This window comes from Portunus trituberculatus, chromosome 25 (genome assembly GCF_017591435.1).
Source record: "Portunus trituberculatus isolate SZX2019 chromosome 25, ASM1759143v1, whole genome shotgun sequence".
In the NCBI taxonomy this organism is placed as follows: domain Eukaryota; kingdom Metazoa; phylum Arthropoda; class Malacostraca; order Decapoda; family Portunidae; genus Portunus; species Portunus trituberculatus.
The window spans coordinates 7,398,074-7,417,092 of record NC_059279.1 but is presented as its reverse complement, the minus strand read 5'-3'; the positions used below and the strand labels follow the sequence as shown (position 1 = coordinate 7,417,092).

At 38.7% G+C, this 19,019-nt stretch overlaps 2 protein-coding genes across 7 annotated transcripts in view; both read left to right on the top strand.

Moving 5' to 3' along the window:
• Nucleotides 1–5,097, top strand: part of LOC123508599 (melanoma-associated antigen B10-like) — a 55,234-nt gene extending 50,137 nt beyond the window's left edge. For all 6 annotated transcript variants that reach the window (XM_045262384.1, XM_045262385.1, XM_045262386.1 and 3 more), the window contains 3 exons: nt 1,516–1,583; nt 3,731–3,862; nt 4,310–5,097. In XM_045262384.1, the coding sequence (XP_045118319.1) occupies nt 1,516–1,583; nt 3,731–3,862; nt 4,310–4,396 (287 nt within the window). In that variant the 3' untranslated portion in view covers nt 4,397–5,097. The remainder of the gene's footprint in view (nt 1–1,515; nt 1,584–3,730; nt 3,863–4,309) is intronic.
• A 5,352-nt stretch (nt 5,098–10,449) lies between these two features.
• Nucleotides 10,450–19,019, top strand: part of LOC123508643 (cryptochrome-1-like) — a 28,825-nt gene continuing 20,255 nt past the window's right edge. The window contains exon 1 of the mRNA XM_045262484.1: nt 10,450–10,778. Coding sequence (XP_045118419.1) covers nt 10,594–10,778 — 185 coding nt within the window. The 5' untranslated portion in view covers nt 10,450–10,593. The remainder of the gene's footprint in view (nt 10,779–19,019) is intronic.

Genomic DNA, 19,019 nt, shown 5'->3' with positions numbered 1-19,019 from the left:
ACAAGAGAGAGAGGGATGGGTTGACTGTATTTATTTAGATCTAAAAAAGGCTTTTGATAAAGTGCCACATGAAAGATTACTATGGAAGTTAGAGGAGAAGGGTGGCTTAAAAGGAAGCACATTGAGATGGATGAAGAATTACTTAATGGGAAGAGAAATAAGGACGATAGTTAAAGATATGAAGTCCAAGTGGAGAACAGTAGACAGCGGAGTGCCACAGGGGTCAGTATTGGCACCAATACTTTTTCTCGTATATATAAATGACATGCCAGAGGGAGTGAACAGCTACATAAATCTGTTTGCGGACGATGCGAAACTGTGCAGAGTCATTAAACAAAAAGAGGATTGTGAAATACTACAGGAAGACTTAAACAAGATCTGGAAATGGAGCAAAAAATGGGAGATGGAATTCAATGTGGACAAAAGCCATGTCATGGAAATGGGAAAAAGTGAAAGACGACCAGTGGGAATCTATAAGATGGGAGATGGAGTAGAACTAGAAAAAGTAAAAAAGGAAAAGGACTTGGGAGTGACAATGGAAGAAAATAATCAACCGGTTAGCCATATTGATAGAATTTTCAGAGAGACGTATAATTTGCTAAGGAATATTGGAGTAGCATTTCACTATATGGACAAGGAAATGATGAAGAAATTGATAAGTACTAAAATAAGACCTAGATTGGAATATGCAGGAGTTGTGTGGACTCCCATAAAAGAAACACATAAGAAAATTAGAGAGACTACAAAAATGGCTACAAGAATGGTTCCAGAATTTAAAGGGATGGCATATGAGGAGAGACTAAAGGCAATGGATCTACCAACCTTGGAGCAGAGAGAGAGAGAGGGATCTGATACAAGTTTATAAATTGATTAACGGAATGGATGAAGTGGATAATGAGAAACTGATCCTGAGAGAAGAATATGACTTTAGAAGCACAAGATCGCATAGTAAGAAACTAAGGAAGGGACGATGTCTGAGAGATGTTAAAAATTTAGTTTCCGCAAAGATGTGTTGAGACTTGGAACAGTTTGAGTGAGGAAGTGGTATCGGCAAAGAGTGTACATAGTTTTAAAGAAAAATTGGATAAGTGTAGATATGGAGACAGGACCACACGAGCATAAAGCCCAGGCCCTGTAAAACTACAACTAGGTAAATACACACACACACACACACACACACACACACACACACACACACACACACACACACACACACACACACACACACACACACACACACTTTGTTATAATGCTCCTGGTCTAGAATTAATATTTTCTTTTAAGGAGGAATTTTTTGTATCATAGCAGCAACTCAAAGGATTAGACAAGTACTCTGAATGTTTTCCTTCCTTAAGTGAGGAGGTTGAGAACATGATGCCAAAATATAAGGCCTTTTCATTAGTTTAAGTCTGATGAGGTACTGCTGCTGCTGCCACCTGGTAATGTGAATTGTATGTTCCTTGCATATGGTTGTTAGTTAATCTATATGCTCATCTTTTATCTCCCATCCTTCAGCTGGTTTGGAGTCCTTTCTTGAATCTCTTGACTTTGATTTGGCCACTTCATCTAAGACCACAATTCAAGTAAGTCTTCCAAGTATATTAGAATTAATTTTTTGCATATATAGATATTTTCCCTCTTGTTCTTGAAGAAATTACATGTTACTCTGTTCTCCATATTTTTTGGAGGAACATTGCTTATCAGATTAATTACTTTAGAAATCTTGGCTGGAACAGGAAGTGGAAGATTATTGTATGCCTCTGCTTAGCCCAAATCCATGTTTGTTAAAATTGTATTCTTTCTTGTCATATTTCTCAAATATAATACAGTGGTACCTCAATATACATCCTTATCCTTGGAACGTATATACTATGTCAAACAGGACAAAAAAAGATTTTTTCCGTAAGAAATAAAAGGAAAATGATCAATACATTTCTGTGAAAAAAAAAAAATCTATGGTTATTGGTATATCATACAGTACATTGATGGGTTTGTATAGAATCATGTAAACTCTACTTAATAGTAAAATACTTCCCATATTTAATGGCTTATAAAGCATACTACTACATAAGAAACATCCCCATTTCAGTTGTGCATATTTAGTATTTTCTAAGCATGTAATCTTTAAAGCAAGCTAGTGGTACACATGAATAAAAAAGCAAACAGTCACAATAGTCAAATATCCTACATGATTACAGTAACAGAAGAGAGAGATAGTTGCCTAGTCATGTAGGCAAGGTGAAGAACACAGCCCAGCTGCCAAAATGTCATCAACATACTTGATGCATCACTGAACGGGGCCACATTTTCAATAGTACCCTTGCTTGTAATATGGTGGTGTAAATCTTTGGGTGTATGGGTGAAGGTAATTTAGAAATAAAGTATCACATTTGTATATAAGACTTTTTTTTCTCTTCTTCTTCTCTCCTTCCTTATGTTATGTTTTGTGAAGTACATTAAATGCAAGGGTAATTAAATAAAATAAATGAAAATTTAATCTCACTTTACCTTGCTGGGAAGAGTCGAATGCTTATTAGAAGGGACACCAGCTAACCTGGCAACACTGCTTGTATACAGTCATGACACACACACACACACACACACACACACACACACACACACACACACACACACACACACACACACACACACACACACACACACACACACACACGGCCCGGTAGGTCAGTGGTTAGAGCGCTGGCTTCACAAGCCAGATGACCGGGGTTCGATTCCCCGGCCGGGTGGAGATATTTGGGTGTGTCTCCTTTCACGTGTAGCCCCTGTTCACCTAGCAGTGAGTAGGTACGGGATGTAAATCGAGGAGTTGTGACCTTGTTGTCCCGGTGTGTGGTGTGTACTTGGTCTCAGACCTATCCCAAGATCGGAAATAATGAGCTCTGAGCTCGTTCCGTAGGGTAACGTCTGGCTGTCTCGTCAGAGACTGCAGCAGATCAAACAGTGAATTACACACACACACACACACACACACATACACACTGCATAATGTAGTGATTAGCACGCTCGACTCACAATCGAGAGGGCTGGGTTCAAGTCCCGTAAAGCAACGAGGTAAATGGGCAAGTATCTTAGTGTGTGGGGTGTGTTCACCTAGTAGTAAATAGGTACGGGATGTAACTCGAGGGGTTGTGGCCTCGCTTTCCCGGTGTGTGGAGTGTGTTGTGGTCTCAGTCCTACCCGAAGATCGGTCTATGAACTCTGAGCTCGCTCCGTAATGGGGAAGACTGGCTGGGTGATCAGCAGACGACCGAGGTGAATTACACACACACACACACACACACTTTCTTTCTTTCTTTCTTTCTTTCTTTCTTTCTTTCTCTCTTTCTTTCCTTCCTTGGGAGAAGTATACAAGGGTAGTGAGTGGTTTCATTCATTTTGACCCATAATAGTGCTAGACTGTGAGTTGTATTCTAAACAAAGATTGTATTTTTTTTTTTTTTTTTTTTTTTTTTTCCAAACAGGAGGTCTACCAAATTGGACTTATTCCAAAGTAGCGAAACTATGTATACCAAAGTACCACTGTATTATTATTGTGAAGTTGAAGTTGCAAGTTATGTGACTTAACCTTATAAAGTGAGGGCAGAAGCACTTTCTGTTTTAAGTGCCAAGAAATTCAAGACTGCCTTAGTAATTTGTATTTATGTATATATGTATAATTGTGAAGTGTATCCTGTAATACATCAGATACATGGTTTTGCTCTTTTGTCAGGAATTTGTACGACAGAGATATTTGGACACTGCAGTTCAGGATTTAGGTGACGCATCCATGCTCATGTACAAGTGGGGGGATCGTGCCAACGCCGAGTTCCGCAAAAAAGAAGTACTGGAATGTATATGCCAGGTCAGTGTCTGATTGTTAAGTAGAATATTAGGATTATAGTACTGTACTGTGCATTTTTAGTATTCAGTTTTTAGTTTGGCCTTGAGACTGTCCCGTTCCACCAGAAGGTGATGGAGCTAATAATAAAGGAGGTTGGTTGATGGGACTAAGAGTGTGAATGTTTGTGTGCTATGTCTAGGCCATGCTTTGTGGGATTGCTGGCCTGGTATATAGATAGATAATGTTTAATTGATAGTAATAAAAAACAGAAAACCAGATGAGTTATAACTTTATATCAGGAAACAAGTAGAAGTCCTTATCAGTCACCTGTAAGTGAGCAGGAGGCAAGCTAAAGTCATTGTGAAGCTATGAAGTAGTATTATTCTATAGGAAATTGAACATGAACCATATAAAAAGAACTCTGCTTGCTATCCTGGACTAGTAGATGATAAATTGGTCTCACTGCAGATCTATGGAAACATGAAGCCATCCATGTGGACCTACCAATGGAAACTTGTAAATGCAGAGAAGAATGGGGAAGAAAATTCATCATAAATCTGTCTACCACCATCACCAATTTGAGTGTGTTCCCTGCCAAAGTCATAATTTTTACTGTTCTCTTCTACATTCACCATCACCACCAGTTTTGTTTCTGTCCCCAGCCAAAGTCATCATCCTTTACTGTGCTTCTTTTCATTCATCACCACCATCTAGACTGCTCTGTTCCATCATCACCAGTCTTGCTTCTGTTTCAACCCACATTCATCACCTTGATTGCTTGCTACATGTCATCACCACCACCTTAACTTTCCGCTTTTAACTCTACCATCTCCCAACTCCATCATCACTATCATGGCTCTTCCACTACCATCATCACCAACATTTTGACTGTCTTCCCTCACCTTCGCTGGTGTCTCTCTCATCTTTACCTTTACTTTTCCTCTCCTTTCTCCCATCATTATCATGATGCTACTGTCATCATCATCTTCACTCTTCCTGCACCATCATCATTACTGTTTCTTATATTTTCCCCATCATTATCATGACTTTCTCTATTGTTATCACCATTTTAACTCATCTCTCACCTAAAATTGGAACCTCCATCATCATAATGAGTCTTGAATCATCTTTAAAAACTACTTTCAGCTAATACCATTATCACCTTCAGATATCATTTACACAACAGACTTGTCAGGAAATTCTAGTAATAGATAGTTTTTGCATTTACACTTTACTGTAACATTCCAAATTGGACATGAATTGGTCTTGCATGATATTCTGAATTTGCTCTTTGAACTTTTTTGCAATATTGCAAATAATGATTAGTTTCAAAACTGTGTTGGGAATAAAGAGGAACATTGATCTGAAAGATTTGTTTTTATCTCTAAACACTAGTAAATACTATAAAAAGATGGGAAATGAAAGAAGGAAGGGAATGCATAATTATATGAATGGAGAAAATACCTTGATCACATGTTAATAATAGATAGTAATGAGCTACATTAATCATCTAGTGCAACTAAAAAAAACCTTGTCATAAGAAATTAATGAGGCAAGATTCCACGTCTCTCTCTCTCTCTCTCTCTCTCTCTCTCTCTCTCTCTCTCTCTCTCTCTCTCTCTCTCAGCCGTGTACACCTCGCTGTCGAAGAATTGGACTGCCAAAGAAAGGAATATCATGACTTATAAAGGTGGTAGGTTACCTTAATTTTCAAGGCGGTTTCACACGTGCCAATTTGGTGCTGATATTTTACGTACGTAGAGTTTCCAACTCACAAGCGGTGCCTAACGACAGGAGAAAGCAATCGCAATTGTTTAGTCAGTTTGCGATTTTACTTACGTCGTGATGTCACGGAGTAAGCTTTGAAAATGTGGTCTCTAGATGTAGAGAACAAGATGTTAGAGTTGGTGAGGGAAAAAGAACACATCTGTGACTCCAAAATTGAATTATATAGTAAAAAAAAAAAAAAAGCTCAAATCGTCTTTCGATGAAATAGCTGCCACTCTACAAGAACTGTTTCCCTCAATGCAGGTGTGGATTGAAGACTTGTCTGGATTTAATTTGATCGCAATTTCCTCATAAGAAATGTCTGCTAATTTAATGTGGTAGAAACTCCTTTCTTTCCTTCTATTTAGCCAGGAACGTATCCACAGGCATTTTCTTTTCTGCTGACTCTTCCGTTACGCCAAAAGAAGAGCAACCACAGCTTCAGCATTGTCACTGGAGGAAGACATCTTTGCGGGTAGCTGTTTGTTTACACTCATTTCCTGCCAAGTTGTCAACTAGTCGATACTTTCCGACTAGAAGAAATGAGTCGGAAATTACGTACGTAAAATATCTGTCGTAAAGTGGCACGTGTGAACCCGGCTTAGATGACCTTGATTCAACTTTAATGCTCTGGAACTTGAATATTGTATAACTAACAAGGACAAATTTATCATATTCGAGTATCTCATTTCAGCAACTTTAACCAGTTTTAATGGAAATTGTGTGTTATGAAGTGCATGTGCTGGTTTCTATTGTTTGTTTAAGTTTGTGATGGGCGTTTTGTGTTTTCTAGTTTCTAATGTTAGTCGGAGTTTTTAAGGAAATTTTCTCAGTATGAGTTTTTTTTTTTTTTATGTACGGGAAAGGGTGATTAATCATTTCTGTAAACTTTGAAAATGGGTAGTAGTTTACATATTCCCAGTGAGAGCAAAAAAAAAAAAAAAACGTTTTAAAAAATGGAACCAGCTGGCTTGATGGGAGTGTGAAAGTCTGTGTGTGAACTCAGCTGGGTCTTCAAGGTGAATAATCAGGTGTACTGGACTGTCAAGAGTTACAATGATACTATTGTGTAGGCAGCGAGACCACCTGCGCTGGCAGCTGCAAAGTGTACCGCAACTTTTCTCCCACAAGGTGTGGTGGACAGAGGCACGTTTCGGGGGACAGTGCTTTGTGGAACTGTTACGGTTGCCAGGTGTTGTAAGAAACTAATCAACACAGTATGGCTTGCGAAATACTTTCAGGATGGTCTTTACACGAATAGTACGTGGAAATATAAAGTTCCATTTGCCACGTGTAGTTGAAGTAGAAATATGATAGGAACGGAAAAAACCAGTAAGGCGGAAGGTGAAAGGGGGAGCAGCGAGTCACGGGGGTGGGAGGAGAGGTGCCGCTGGCCGTAACCAGCCTGGCCGTAACCAGCGTGGTGGTACACGTGACGCCTGCCTGTGTGCAGGGGCGGGGCGAACGCTTCTGGGGGAGTCTTCCATTGATCGATACCGGAGCCTTCTTTATTTCTCATATCGGCATTTATTGCGTTGGTTTTTCGAGACCATTATGCGCAGCCTTAATTATCAAAGAGTCTATGCTTCTCTCCGTGTAGATTTGCGTGAGCAACGTGACAAAGCGGAGCGCTGTGAGAAGGCCAAGACAGTGGGTATAATAATAACCAGTTTTATTCTCCTCTTACGGACGGATTTTCGTAATATGAAATACAATATCCCATTGTACATGTTTTCGGACACTAACACTCTCAAATATTAAATCCTCCACACGTTATAATGTAATTGCGCTATATATATATATATATATATATATATATATATATATATATATATATATATATATATATATATATATATATATATATATATATAATCTTTCTCATTGTCATAAGCGTATATCTTGACTTAATTACTCTAAGCATGTTCTGACACAATGCCACTCCCGTTTATTGGAATCTCGTGGCACAGCAGCAGGTTGCCTCGGGGTGCCTTGCTCGATCGATATCTCACATTTAGTTTAACCATTGTCGCAACACGTGAGACCGCCGGTGCCAGAGGAACCCTGGGGTGGCGCCGATATCCACATATCTTCTGTGTCTTGACTAAATTGACTTTTTGAGAGTTATCTATTAGTCGTCAGAGAGAGAGAGAGAGAGAGAGAGTGGGTGGGTGACAAAAAAAAAGTTACCATCGTTTCACAGATGACGTCACGAAGATGTGACGTAAGAATGAAAGGTTCGCTCTCTCTCTCTCTCTCTCTCTCTCTCTCTCTCTCTCTCCTTCACCCGGACCTTCTCGGGCTTCGTTCCTTTCACGAACAAGGCAAGTTAAGAGTTCTTCACTAATCACTACACTTGTCTGAACACTGCATGCTGTTGCTGCTGCTGTTGTTGCTGTTCGTTTTTTGACAAGCGGAAGTTTGGATTGCGTCACGAGGTAAACGACAGACTTCAAGTGAAAAATTAACGAAAACTACTATATATACATACTATATTTTCTTTCAGAAATTTCGTCATTTTGTCATGTGTACTCCAGATGACTTCTTGTACCTTATCTTATGTTCGTACGTACAACCATGCAGAAATTAGTAGCCGATTCAATTAGTACACTACCAAACAGATATTTTTCCCACATATTAGAGAAAGATAGGCGTTTAGAGGCAAGAAGTAGGAGTGAAGATGGAGATTGGAGGTTGAAGGAAGAAATTGATAGAAAATGTGAGGTTAAGTTAGGTCCGTCCTTCTCATCATCTTCTGTGTCGTTTGCGTTATATGTATCCTGTCCTATGTTTCTCTTTGTCGCTTCTCTCGTACGTTGAAGCACCTTGCATCAGTACTACTGTGAATTTGTATCAACTTTCCTTGTAACATCACGATCGTGTTAATATTTTAAGTTAGTTTTTCCCTTTATTTTTTTTTTCTTTATTTATTTGTTTATTCCTTTTTCTTTATTTTTCGTTCTCTCTCTCTCTCTCTCTCTCTCTCTCTCTCTCTCTCTCTATATATATATATATATATATATATATATATATATATATATATATATATATATATATATATATATATATATATATATATATATATATATATATATATATTCTTTCTTTTTTTCTTTTCTTTAATCTATCTTTCTTTCTCAGAGCCATCTATCTATCGCTTTTCACTGGTCAACATGGAAGTACGCAAAGCTATTGGCACTGTAGAGTCAGCCTGGCACTCATACAACCTGCTGCGCCCTCATAAGTCACGTTCAAAGCAGCGAGCTTAACAACGGCAGTCGTTGACGTCAAGAAGGGCTGAAATGGAGTCTTTGTCCGGATTGTGGGAAGGTCAGAAAGTACATGAACACTTGTAGGCTTAAAAAGAGGAACATTTGTAGGCTTAAAGAGAGAGGAAGGCTGAGAAAAGCGATGCCTTTCTCTTCCTCTTGGTGATGTAAGAATGCCTTCGTCCTCTCCTACTTTCTTCTTTTTATTGTTTTGTTACCTTACTAGAGGACACTGCCATCTTATAGGCCTGACCATGGATGCAGAAAAGTATTGATAGTAAAATACGAATAGATAAATACATGAAGTTACTCAATATACTTCAGTTACTACGAGACGGTTTAAAGTGGTGCACGTGTGAAAGAAGCGAAAGATCTACTGTATATGAACATAGCTATCAAAGAAGAAATAAAGTTCTAGCAAGAATGCCTCAAATGGTTCAAATTGTGTTAAATGTGAAATAAATGTAATGCTTATGACCTGTTTTATAGAATATTTCGAAGTTTCATGAAGACTGATTTGAAAATAGTAAATAAAACTTTAGTAGTAGTTTTAATTTGGTTTTCCACTCCATAAAACTAACGAAAATCACGAAAACACACCAGTAAACCAATAATAATTTGTATTTATTAAGTAATGCCTAGCTGTCAGAAGTTGTAAGATACTCATAAATTGGGAAAAAAAATCCATAGATTTTGTATTTTAATGGATATGATAAGAGTAATTGTACCCTGTGATGATATGATACAAATTACTCGTATACGAGTGCGTCGTTTCTCTGATAAATTTAATGTGGGTTGATGGAGTCTTGTAACTGAACGTGTTGTTGTGTTGTGGCTAGCAGAGGTAGAGATGATGGATGATATACCACATATTCTTAGTAATCATTCCTACGCCTAATTTATCTTGTATATTATGCAAAATCCATGCATATGTATAAGAAGGTATGCATGCCTCTGTCACCATCACCATCAGCGCCATCACCACCACACGCCACTAATGTATCGAGCCACTTGTCCATTACCATTAGTACTATGTCAACAGAAACAAAAAAGGTGTTACATTGAATCACATGCGGCTTAAAGGGTTAACTTTCAATAAATACAAAACGTATGCTACAAAACATGCCAGACACCACTTATGAGTGTAACAACCACACTCACCCACGTACAGTATCCCTTCAGACACTTCAAAGCAGGTGGATGTGTATTGATCAGTGTTTTATGGTCGCCATGTGTACTTCGATCAATCCATTAGTGGGCTTGAGCCTATTAGTGATGCAAGGGGCCCTCCTATTGGTTCCTGGTCACGTTGCATCCATCGCGGCCTCAGCCACAGAATCATGCCACGTATCTCTTGTAGACTCACTTTAACATATCCTAGAAGTGCTATAAATGAAGTTGGATGTGTTCATGTCTTGTAGTAGCGAAGATTGTGTAGTAAAAAAGCTGGTAACGTTATGAGTGTTGGTTAGAAGCGGTATTTGAGGATGGAATATGTTAAGTTAGTTGGTCAATCTAGTGCAAAATGGCAAGGACGCACCGAGAGAGTCACGTTGTAGGTGGCATGTTAGTCCGAACGCAGAACCTCAGTGTGTGTCAAGTCGAGGTGTGTGTTTAGTGCTGTGTCTCGCACCGTGTTCGCCTCCACTTCTAACATGAGCAAATGCGACAAAATTTTAGTTAATGACAACACCTAAGTGAGTGAACAGAATCATTATGACTGGTGAAGCAAATAAGCCCAAACCCAAACATCATTCAGTGCACTGGTTTAGAAAGGGACTCCGCCTTCATGATAACCCAGCACTGCGCGCTGGCCTTAAAAATGCAGTGACTTTCAGGTGCATATTCATTTTAGATCCATGGTTTGCCGGCTCCTCCAACGTGGGTATTAACAAATGGAGGTGAGTACAGCCAGCACCCCCAGGGAGAGTCCTCTCGGGGGTCTGAGAGTAATGAGTTATGACGTATTTTAAGCCAACAGGTACACTCGTGCACCACAACATGGCGCCTTCATTACGTAATATGACAACATCTCGAAGCAGGAGGTGGGGGGAGGATAACAAAAATCTAAGATTATTTTTCTCCTGGCTAGATGGAAAACTTTAAAGCGCAAACTAATGAAAACACATGCGTGGTTTAATTTCTAGCATTAGGTGCTCAATGTAAAAGTTACTGGGTTGAGGGAATGAAGGAAAGTAATATAAATAGTGGCTTGCCTTTTCTGTTACTAATTGTGCGAAATTGTAAGCTCGATGTAATGAAAATAAGCGTACGTGGCTCGATCGGTTCCTTGCACTAACAGCGCTGTGTGAAAGTCATTGGCTTCAAGAGATAAGTGCAAGTAATAGAAGTAGTGTGCAATATATTTTGCTTTATCTGTGAAATTGTGTTTAAAAACTAATATAAATAAGCATTGTTGTTTAATTTTTGGCAGGGTGGGATAAGAAATCTAATATTAAAAATTTACTTGCCTTTTTTCTGGTATTAGGTGTGAAATATGAAGCTTGAACCGATAAAAAAAAAAAAAACGAGACAACCTTTTCTTCCAATACTACATATGGTATTATAAACACATACTAATGAACATAAAAAAAAAAAAGTTGATAATCTTCGGATTTAACACGCCGTGTTAAATATCAACCTTAAAAACTTGGTGTGTTAGATAGACCTTGTTGTGTAATACTATCGATGATGTATTCAAGCAGTGGGAGAGGTGCAGTTAGTTATTCTTAAAGACAAGGGGACAGTATTAGTGAAGCGCGCGAGAGAGAGAGAGAGAGAGAGAGAGAGAGAGTGTGTGTGTCTGAGATCACAAGCTTAAAATATATCTAATACACTGCTAGTATGCTTATGTCACGGATGTAATGTGTTTGTCAGATAAATTGACGTCAATGTATTGAGATGGTTAAGTTGCGTTATATAAAACCTTATGCAACTTTCCTCTTTTCTCCCATCGCTGACCTTGTGCTACATGCCTACCCGATGCCCTTCCTTACCTAGGCCTTGTGTTCTTGTATTACCAATTCATCACCATCATCACCATCACTTGCTGCTACCATTACTGCTATCATCTTCATTATCTCATTCCTCCTTATTCGTCTCAATTTCCTCATCATTAACGGTCTCTTTCGAGATCTATCTCCTCCGCCTCCTCTTTCTCTTCGTCCTTTTCCTTCTCTTCCTCTTCTTCGTCAGCATTACCATCAATATCATGCATTGAACTGAAATTGTCTTCATTTCTCTCTCTCTCTCTCTCTCTCTCTCTCTCTCTCTCTCTCTCTCTCTCTCTCTCTCTCTCTCTCTCTCTCTCTCTCTCTCTCTCTCTCTCTCTCTCTCTCTCTCTCTCTCTCTCTCTCTCTCTCTCTCTCTCTCTCTCTCTCTCTCTCCATCCACCTTCACACTTCTATCAATTTCTTATCTATCTATCCATCTATCTTTTAATTCATCCACGTCATCTTACCCTCTCGCCTTCACGTCTCCGCTTATTTCAACATTTTTTTTTACCTCCACCTGTACAAAAGCAAGGATTTATATTAGTTACTATTTAGTTGTATTAAAATACAAATGAAAGGTAGGCCTTGCGAATCTTATCCATCGTTCCTGTAAAGCACCTGCCAACCACGTGATAGACAGGTGTGGTGTTAGCATCTCGCGCCTATTGAGGGCTTTCACTATTATAATTGATACTGCGTCAGTTAACCCCTTCAGTACCATGCCACCTTTTCATTTTCATTCTACTTACTATTTAGCGATTTTATACAACTTTATTTATGTAAGGATTGAAATAGTAAAGACTCTGGCCATTAATCTTTCCACTTTCATAGACCCTTCCTAATGCAAATAAGATCATCTAATCATATCCATAAATCTTAAATAATACGTCTCTGTATTGAAGGGGTTAAAGGCTTCTGATTCTCCTCCTTTCCGTTTCACTCGTGGCATTGTTTTTAGGGATTGATGAAGTGAGATGTTGATGGAAGGAGAGAATAACGAGAGTAGGTGTTGTTTAAAAGAATAAATAAATAAATAACTTATGTAATGATTTCCGCTCTGGGGTAGTTTTGCTTTTTTTTCACATCCTTGGCATTGTTGAGGTTTCTGGGTAAAGGTGAAGAGAATGTCGATGGAAGGTAAGAATAATGAATGCGTTAGGATGAAAGTAGGACGGATGTAGAGGACGTGTTTGAAACAAGGAGATACGTAAAGAGAGATGAAGAAAAGGTGGGTTTTAGATTTTTTTTTTTTTAAGTAGCTAGAGTAAATAGGATAAAATTCTTAGGTGTGGTGAGGATTGGGGCGCAAAATGACATGACAAAAGACCATAGAATTAGAGAAACAGAAAGAAAAAAAGACGAATAATAATAACAAAAGAAAGGAAAGAAGAAAATCATATCCAAATAAAAACTAAATGACCATAATAATAATAATAATAATAATAATAATAACAATAATAATAATAATGATCATAATAATAATAATAATGACCATGATAATAATAATAATAATGATCATGATAAAGAAAAGAGAAACATAGGCTTCAATAGGATAGTTTCACACACCCTTCTTATCTTTCTCCATTGGCAGGCGACCTTTTCTCTTTAGATGGCGTGTCCTTCGAATACTTCACCTCAGGGACACACACACACACACACACACACACACACACACACACACACACACACACACACACACACTATAGCTCAGTGGTTAAAGCGCTGGCTTCACAAGCCAGAGGACCAGGGTTCGATTCCCTGGCCGGGTGGAGATATTTGGGTGTGTCTCCTTTCACGTGTAGGTGCTGTTCACCTAGCAGTGAGTAGGTACGGGATGTAAATCGAGGAGTTGTGACCTTGTTGTCCCGGTGTGTGATGTGTGCCTGGTCTCAGACCTATCCGAAGATCGTAAATAATGAGCTCTGAGCTCGTTCCGTAGGGTAACGTCTGGCTGTCTCGTCAGAGACTGCAGCAGATCAAACAGTGAAACACACACACACACACACACACACACACACACCTGCTAGTCTTCTATTCGGTGCCATTTCGCAGCGTAAAGTTCTCTGCTCCACAGATGTACCACTTTCTGCCTCACCTGTGTTATTGTACTATTAATACTCCGTCATTACGTCATGGCAGAGACTGAGTAAAATTTTGTAGAATATGAAGAAAAAAAGTTACTAAAGCTACGTTTTGTAATGAGAGAGATTTAGTAGAATAATGAACAAAAAATTTATTGATCAATATTATATTACGTAACGGTAGAGAGAAAGAAGAGTAAAGTTTAAATTAATATGAAAGAAAGTTACTAACAATGTTTTGTCACGGGAAAAGAAAGAAAAGAGTGAAAATCAGTAGAACACAGGAAAAACCGTTATGAATATTACACTACGTCATGGGTAGAAAAGTAAAAAGTAACATTAATTGAATATGGATGCAAAGAAAAATCTATAACTGCGTTATGTTATGGAGAGAAAGAAAAGAGAGTAAGAGAAAGTCAATAACCTTTACGAGAACATTATGTCATGGGAAGGGAAAAAAGGAGCAAGATTTAACATACGATAAGAGAAAGTCAGTAACCATTACAATAAATATTCAGTGAAATATTAGGTAATGTTTTAGAATTTACATTTATTCTCTGTAAGTATATATGATCTGAAAAGAAATCAAACATGATGAAAACTTTATCATAATACTGTCACATGGCGTCTCTTTAACAGTCTGTAGATGTAATTTGTCTGTCATCATACAGTCATACTAATATACTTGACTTCATGACACTGCCACAACTGTCACCAGCCAATACCGTTATATTTACTACCTCTAGCCTCCCTTCCATAACACACACCTACTCTTTTTATTACTATACCACTCTGTACCACTCTCTACCTCTTTTCGTAACCTGTTAGTAACGTCATGGACTTATCTCAGTATCTTTCCCTCTGCTCTTCCATCTAACACCTATTTTGTAGTTTTGTTACTATTGTATACCACTCTACCCGTCACCTGTTAACTACCGCCTTGCTCCTATCTCACTCAGCATATCTGTTAATCTCTACCTCTCCATCACGTCTATTACTCTTGTTCTCACCTCAGCATATCACTCTTCCTCCCTCTAACTTCTGTACCGTTATATCTGTAGCCCTCTATACCACTCTGCTTCGCCTATCACCTATTATGGAGTTTTATCACCTATACTCTCTTTCCACGTCTCTCTCGCTCAGCCTACCATTAATCCACGACCGTCTCTTTTTTCTTATTTGTTTTCTCGTTTGGACGTGATTAATCTGATTATCACTACTTTTTTTTTTAAGGTTGATCGACAATTATTGTTAAGCTATCACAAGTCACTAAATATTTGTAAGCTTAATTTGTTCCCACTACAGCCTGTTTAAATTAGCAGTGAGAAATTGTGGAGTTAATGTTGTCAGCCTCACTGTTAGTCTATTTTGTTTTATACGTTAATTATGTAGAATTATTTATTTATTTTAAAATGACACTAAAGTCATGAAAACACACGTGAACTTTTTTTCTCTCCGCTACAGCCTCTGCCTCACTTCCAGGCTCACTGTCTGTTTTGTACGTTAATGGCGCTGCAGTGTTGCTAAACCCTCACTATAGTCGCTGAAACACTTGAAATTGGTTGGGGGTAAGACGCAGAAGGAAAGAAAGAAAATAAAAACTTAAGAATGTTGACAGCCTCACACCACCCAGCCCTCAGATAAGTAGCGCTCTGATTGCCAAGTATGTGCAGGCTTGGTTGTATAATACTCGTAGCCTCCCTCGAACCGTGAGCTGCAATACTGTAATGTGTTTCCTGTACCTGGTGAAGGTCAGGGATGAAGCCTTACGATAGATGACATTCCCTTTAAGGACAGCATAGGCATACGGAGTCGATTTTTATATGGTTTTTGACGGAAAGCAGTGACGTTAGGATACATAGTAGTAGTAGTAGTAGTAGTTTTTCTGTTTATTTTAAATGGAGGATTTGAATGGTAGATTGGTATGAGAATAATCAGAATGCTTAAAAATCAGTATTAGACGAAGCACAAGCAAACATTAAAACCACAAGGGGAATGTTCGTCTGAAACGTCGAATCCGAAAGAAATGTAACACAAGCTGAGAAGGTAGAAATCGATATTAGACGAAGCAGAAAGAAACATTAGAATCACAAGAAGAGGCTCGTCCGAAATATTGAACCCAGATAGAAATTAAATAAGCTGAAAAGTTAGAAATTCATATAAGACGTGGGTGGGGAACAAGCATTAGAACCACAAGGAGAGTCATATCCGAAACAGCGATCCTGGGTAGAAATGGAACAAGCTGAGAGGAAGAAGAGGAAGAAGCTACCAATCGATATTCCCTTCAAAGACCGAGGAGTAACTTCGTAAGAGAAGTAAACGTTTTGAACTGAAAGAAACCACCCTTGGCTTCATTTCACAGCAAAGTCTGCATTAATCAGGTTTTCACTACACTTATTTGTCTTTTAACGTTAACGATGCACATTTATCGTTAAGCCATCACTAAAATCACTATGAACATTTATAAACTTACCATGCTTCCACTGCAGCCTGTTTAAAGGAGCTTAGGAAAATAAAACTTAAGAGAAAGGAAAACGTAATAGGAAAAATAAAAGATCAACGATGGATTAATTAAACACTAATGCCGTTGAGTATTTTGGAAGACCATATAAATGATTTGTCATGTTTTGTTGAGGTCTCTTTCTTTGATGACTTAGAATCTTCCTGAACCATTAATAGAATCAGATACCAGTCCTATTACCAAATCTTTAATAATTTAGTGTCCTTGCTAAACTGCCATAAAATCTCAAATCACACGAGAACGTAAACAACATCCACCGCAGTTTGTATGTAAGAAATAGGATTACGAATTGTTTCAGATGGTTGTTTCTGTGCTGTGTCGTGTCCTGTAGGAACGAAGAGGTAGACTTCACTCAGGCCTGTTTACGAGTTTCAGACGCTGAGGAGGTTAAAAATATCGACACGCGTGGGTTGATACAAGAAATACTATATGCCTTGAGGTCACTGGAGAGAGAGAGAGGGAGAGAGAGACGTCATTCTCCATCAAGTGTATCTGGCTGCCTCCTCCTCCTCCTCCTCCTCCTCCTCCTCCTTGCGGAAAATTGACAATTCTAGAAATCTGATGAAAAGGAAAGTGAAATTAAACCCTTGAGCTAATTTTTTACATACCTTCAACCTACACAGAGCAATAAGTTGCTATGATAATGTCCTTGTGACCGATGAAGATTTCTTTTTCCCAGTTAGCAATGTTCGGTTGTAGCGTGAAGGGTCTCTCTCTCTCTCTCTCTCTCTCTCTCTCTCTCTCTCTCTCTCTCTCTCTCTCTCTCTCTCTCTCTCCACTAGTTTTATCTACATTGCCCCGATGACATTGTATAATCGAGACAAATACTGATGATGACGATGATGCTCAAAATATGGCCAGAGTTCCGTTAGATATTAGGTAGTTTATTGAGAAGGGGAAGATAGTGATGTGTTTGTCCCGATAGTGGGAAAGTTAGTAAACACGAGGAGGCTGGGAGTAAAGAGAGCTGCATTACATGACGAGTTGGTAGTAAATAAGAGAAAATGAACGTTGGTTGAGAGAGAGAGAGAGAGAGAGAGAGAGGGGGGCATGAACGTTGGTTGTTATATCGAGAGAGATTCACGGGTCGCCAGTCTTCCCTATTATGGAACGAGCTCAGAGCTCATACTGAGTACTGACCGATCTTCGGTTAGGACTGAGACCAGCACACACCGAGACGGCGAGGCCACAACCCCCCAAGTTACATCCCGTACCTATTTAGTGCTAGGTGAACAAGGGCTACACATTAAGAGGCTTGCCCATATGCCTCGCCGCTCGCGGGATTCAAACCCGTGCCTTCTCGGTTGAGCCGAGAATGCTAACCACTACACTACGCGATGTGCTAGAGAGAGAGAGAGAGAGAGAGAGAAGGTGGAGGTAATGTATAATGGAAAGTTAGGTATTGGAGGCTGGGAGTAAAAATATTCAGGTTATGTGATGAGCTGGGTTAAAAAAAAAAAAAAAAAAAAAAAAAAAAAGGAGGGACGTAAGACGAAACCTGAACTGCCTTCTTATGATGCAGGACGAATAAGTGAATGGATAAGTGACGTTCTTGGCGAGGAAAATTGGGTGTGACAGGAAAGTTGGGCCTCAAAGAAGAGGTGATGAAAGGGGATGGAATGATACTAGATTCTTTTATTTTGTGGAAAAGACGGAAGATTAAGACAAAGAGAAAAGAAAGCTCGGGAAGGAAAAGTACAGATTGACAGTACGAAAGTAGTTAAATATATTGATGTCAATGGACTTCTTAACCACTAAAACGGAATATACTCCCAGCTGTGAGTAATCAAGTTGCCAGTGCCAGATCATTAGGGAGCGTTTAAAGAGATTAGATAAATGTATGAATGGGTATGATAGACGGATAGGGGTATAGGGACTCTCACTTGTAGGGTTTATGGCATCCAGCAGCTTCTATGTGCTTCTTTATTGGAGTGAATTAAAAACGAATTGAAGAGAATTATATTGTTACGTTCCTCAGGTTCCTCTGTAGTGTAGTGTGTGAAGGAATTGAAGGACGTTAGAATGAGTTAATTAATTGTTCAAGTATAATTGTGAGGTTTTGTTATGTATCTTTGTTTTTCTGTTTTATCCGTTTGTCTTTTTTTTCTTTTTTTGTCTATTTATCAATCTTTATGTATTGGTTTGTTTCTGTCTATCTATTATTGTGTGTCTTTTTATCAGTCTATGTATCTATATTTATCTTTCATTATACTACCTGCCTTATATGTCTATCTGTATATCTGTTTATCTATCTATCTATCTATCTGTCTGTCTGTCTGTCTGTCTGTCTGTCTGTCTGTCTGTCTGTCTGTCTGTCTGTCTGTCTTTTCATCCACCCATGCATCAATTCATCCATCCATTCATTCATGTATCCATCTACCTATCCAACCATCCACTTTTCTATCTCTCTATCCAACCATCTACCCGTGTACCCAACCAATCTATATTTCTATCCATCTATCTATTTATTTATCCAACTATCTATCTATTTATTTATTTATCTATCTACAACAATGCGAGTGCAAACAAGCAGTCGTTGTACACACA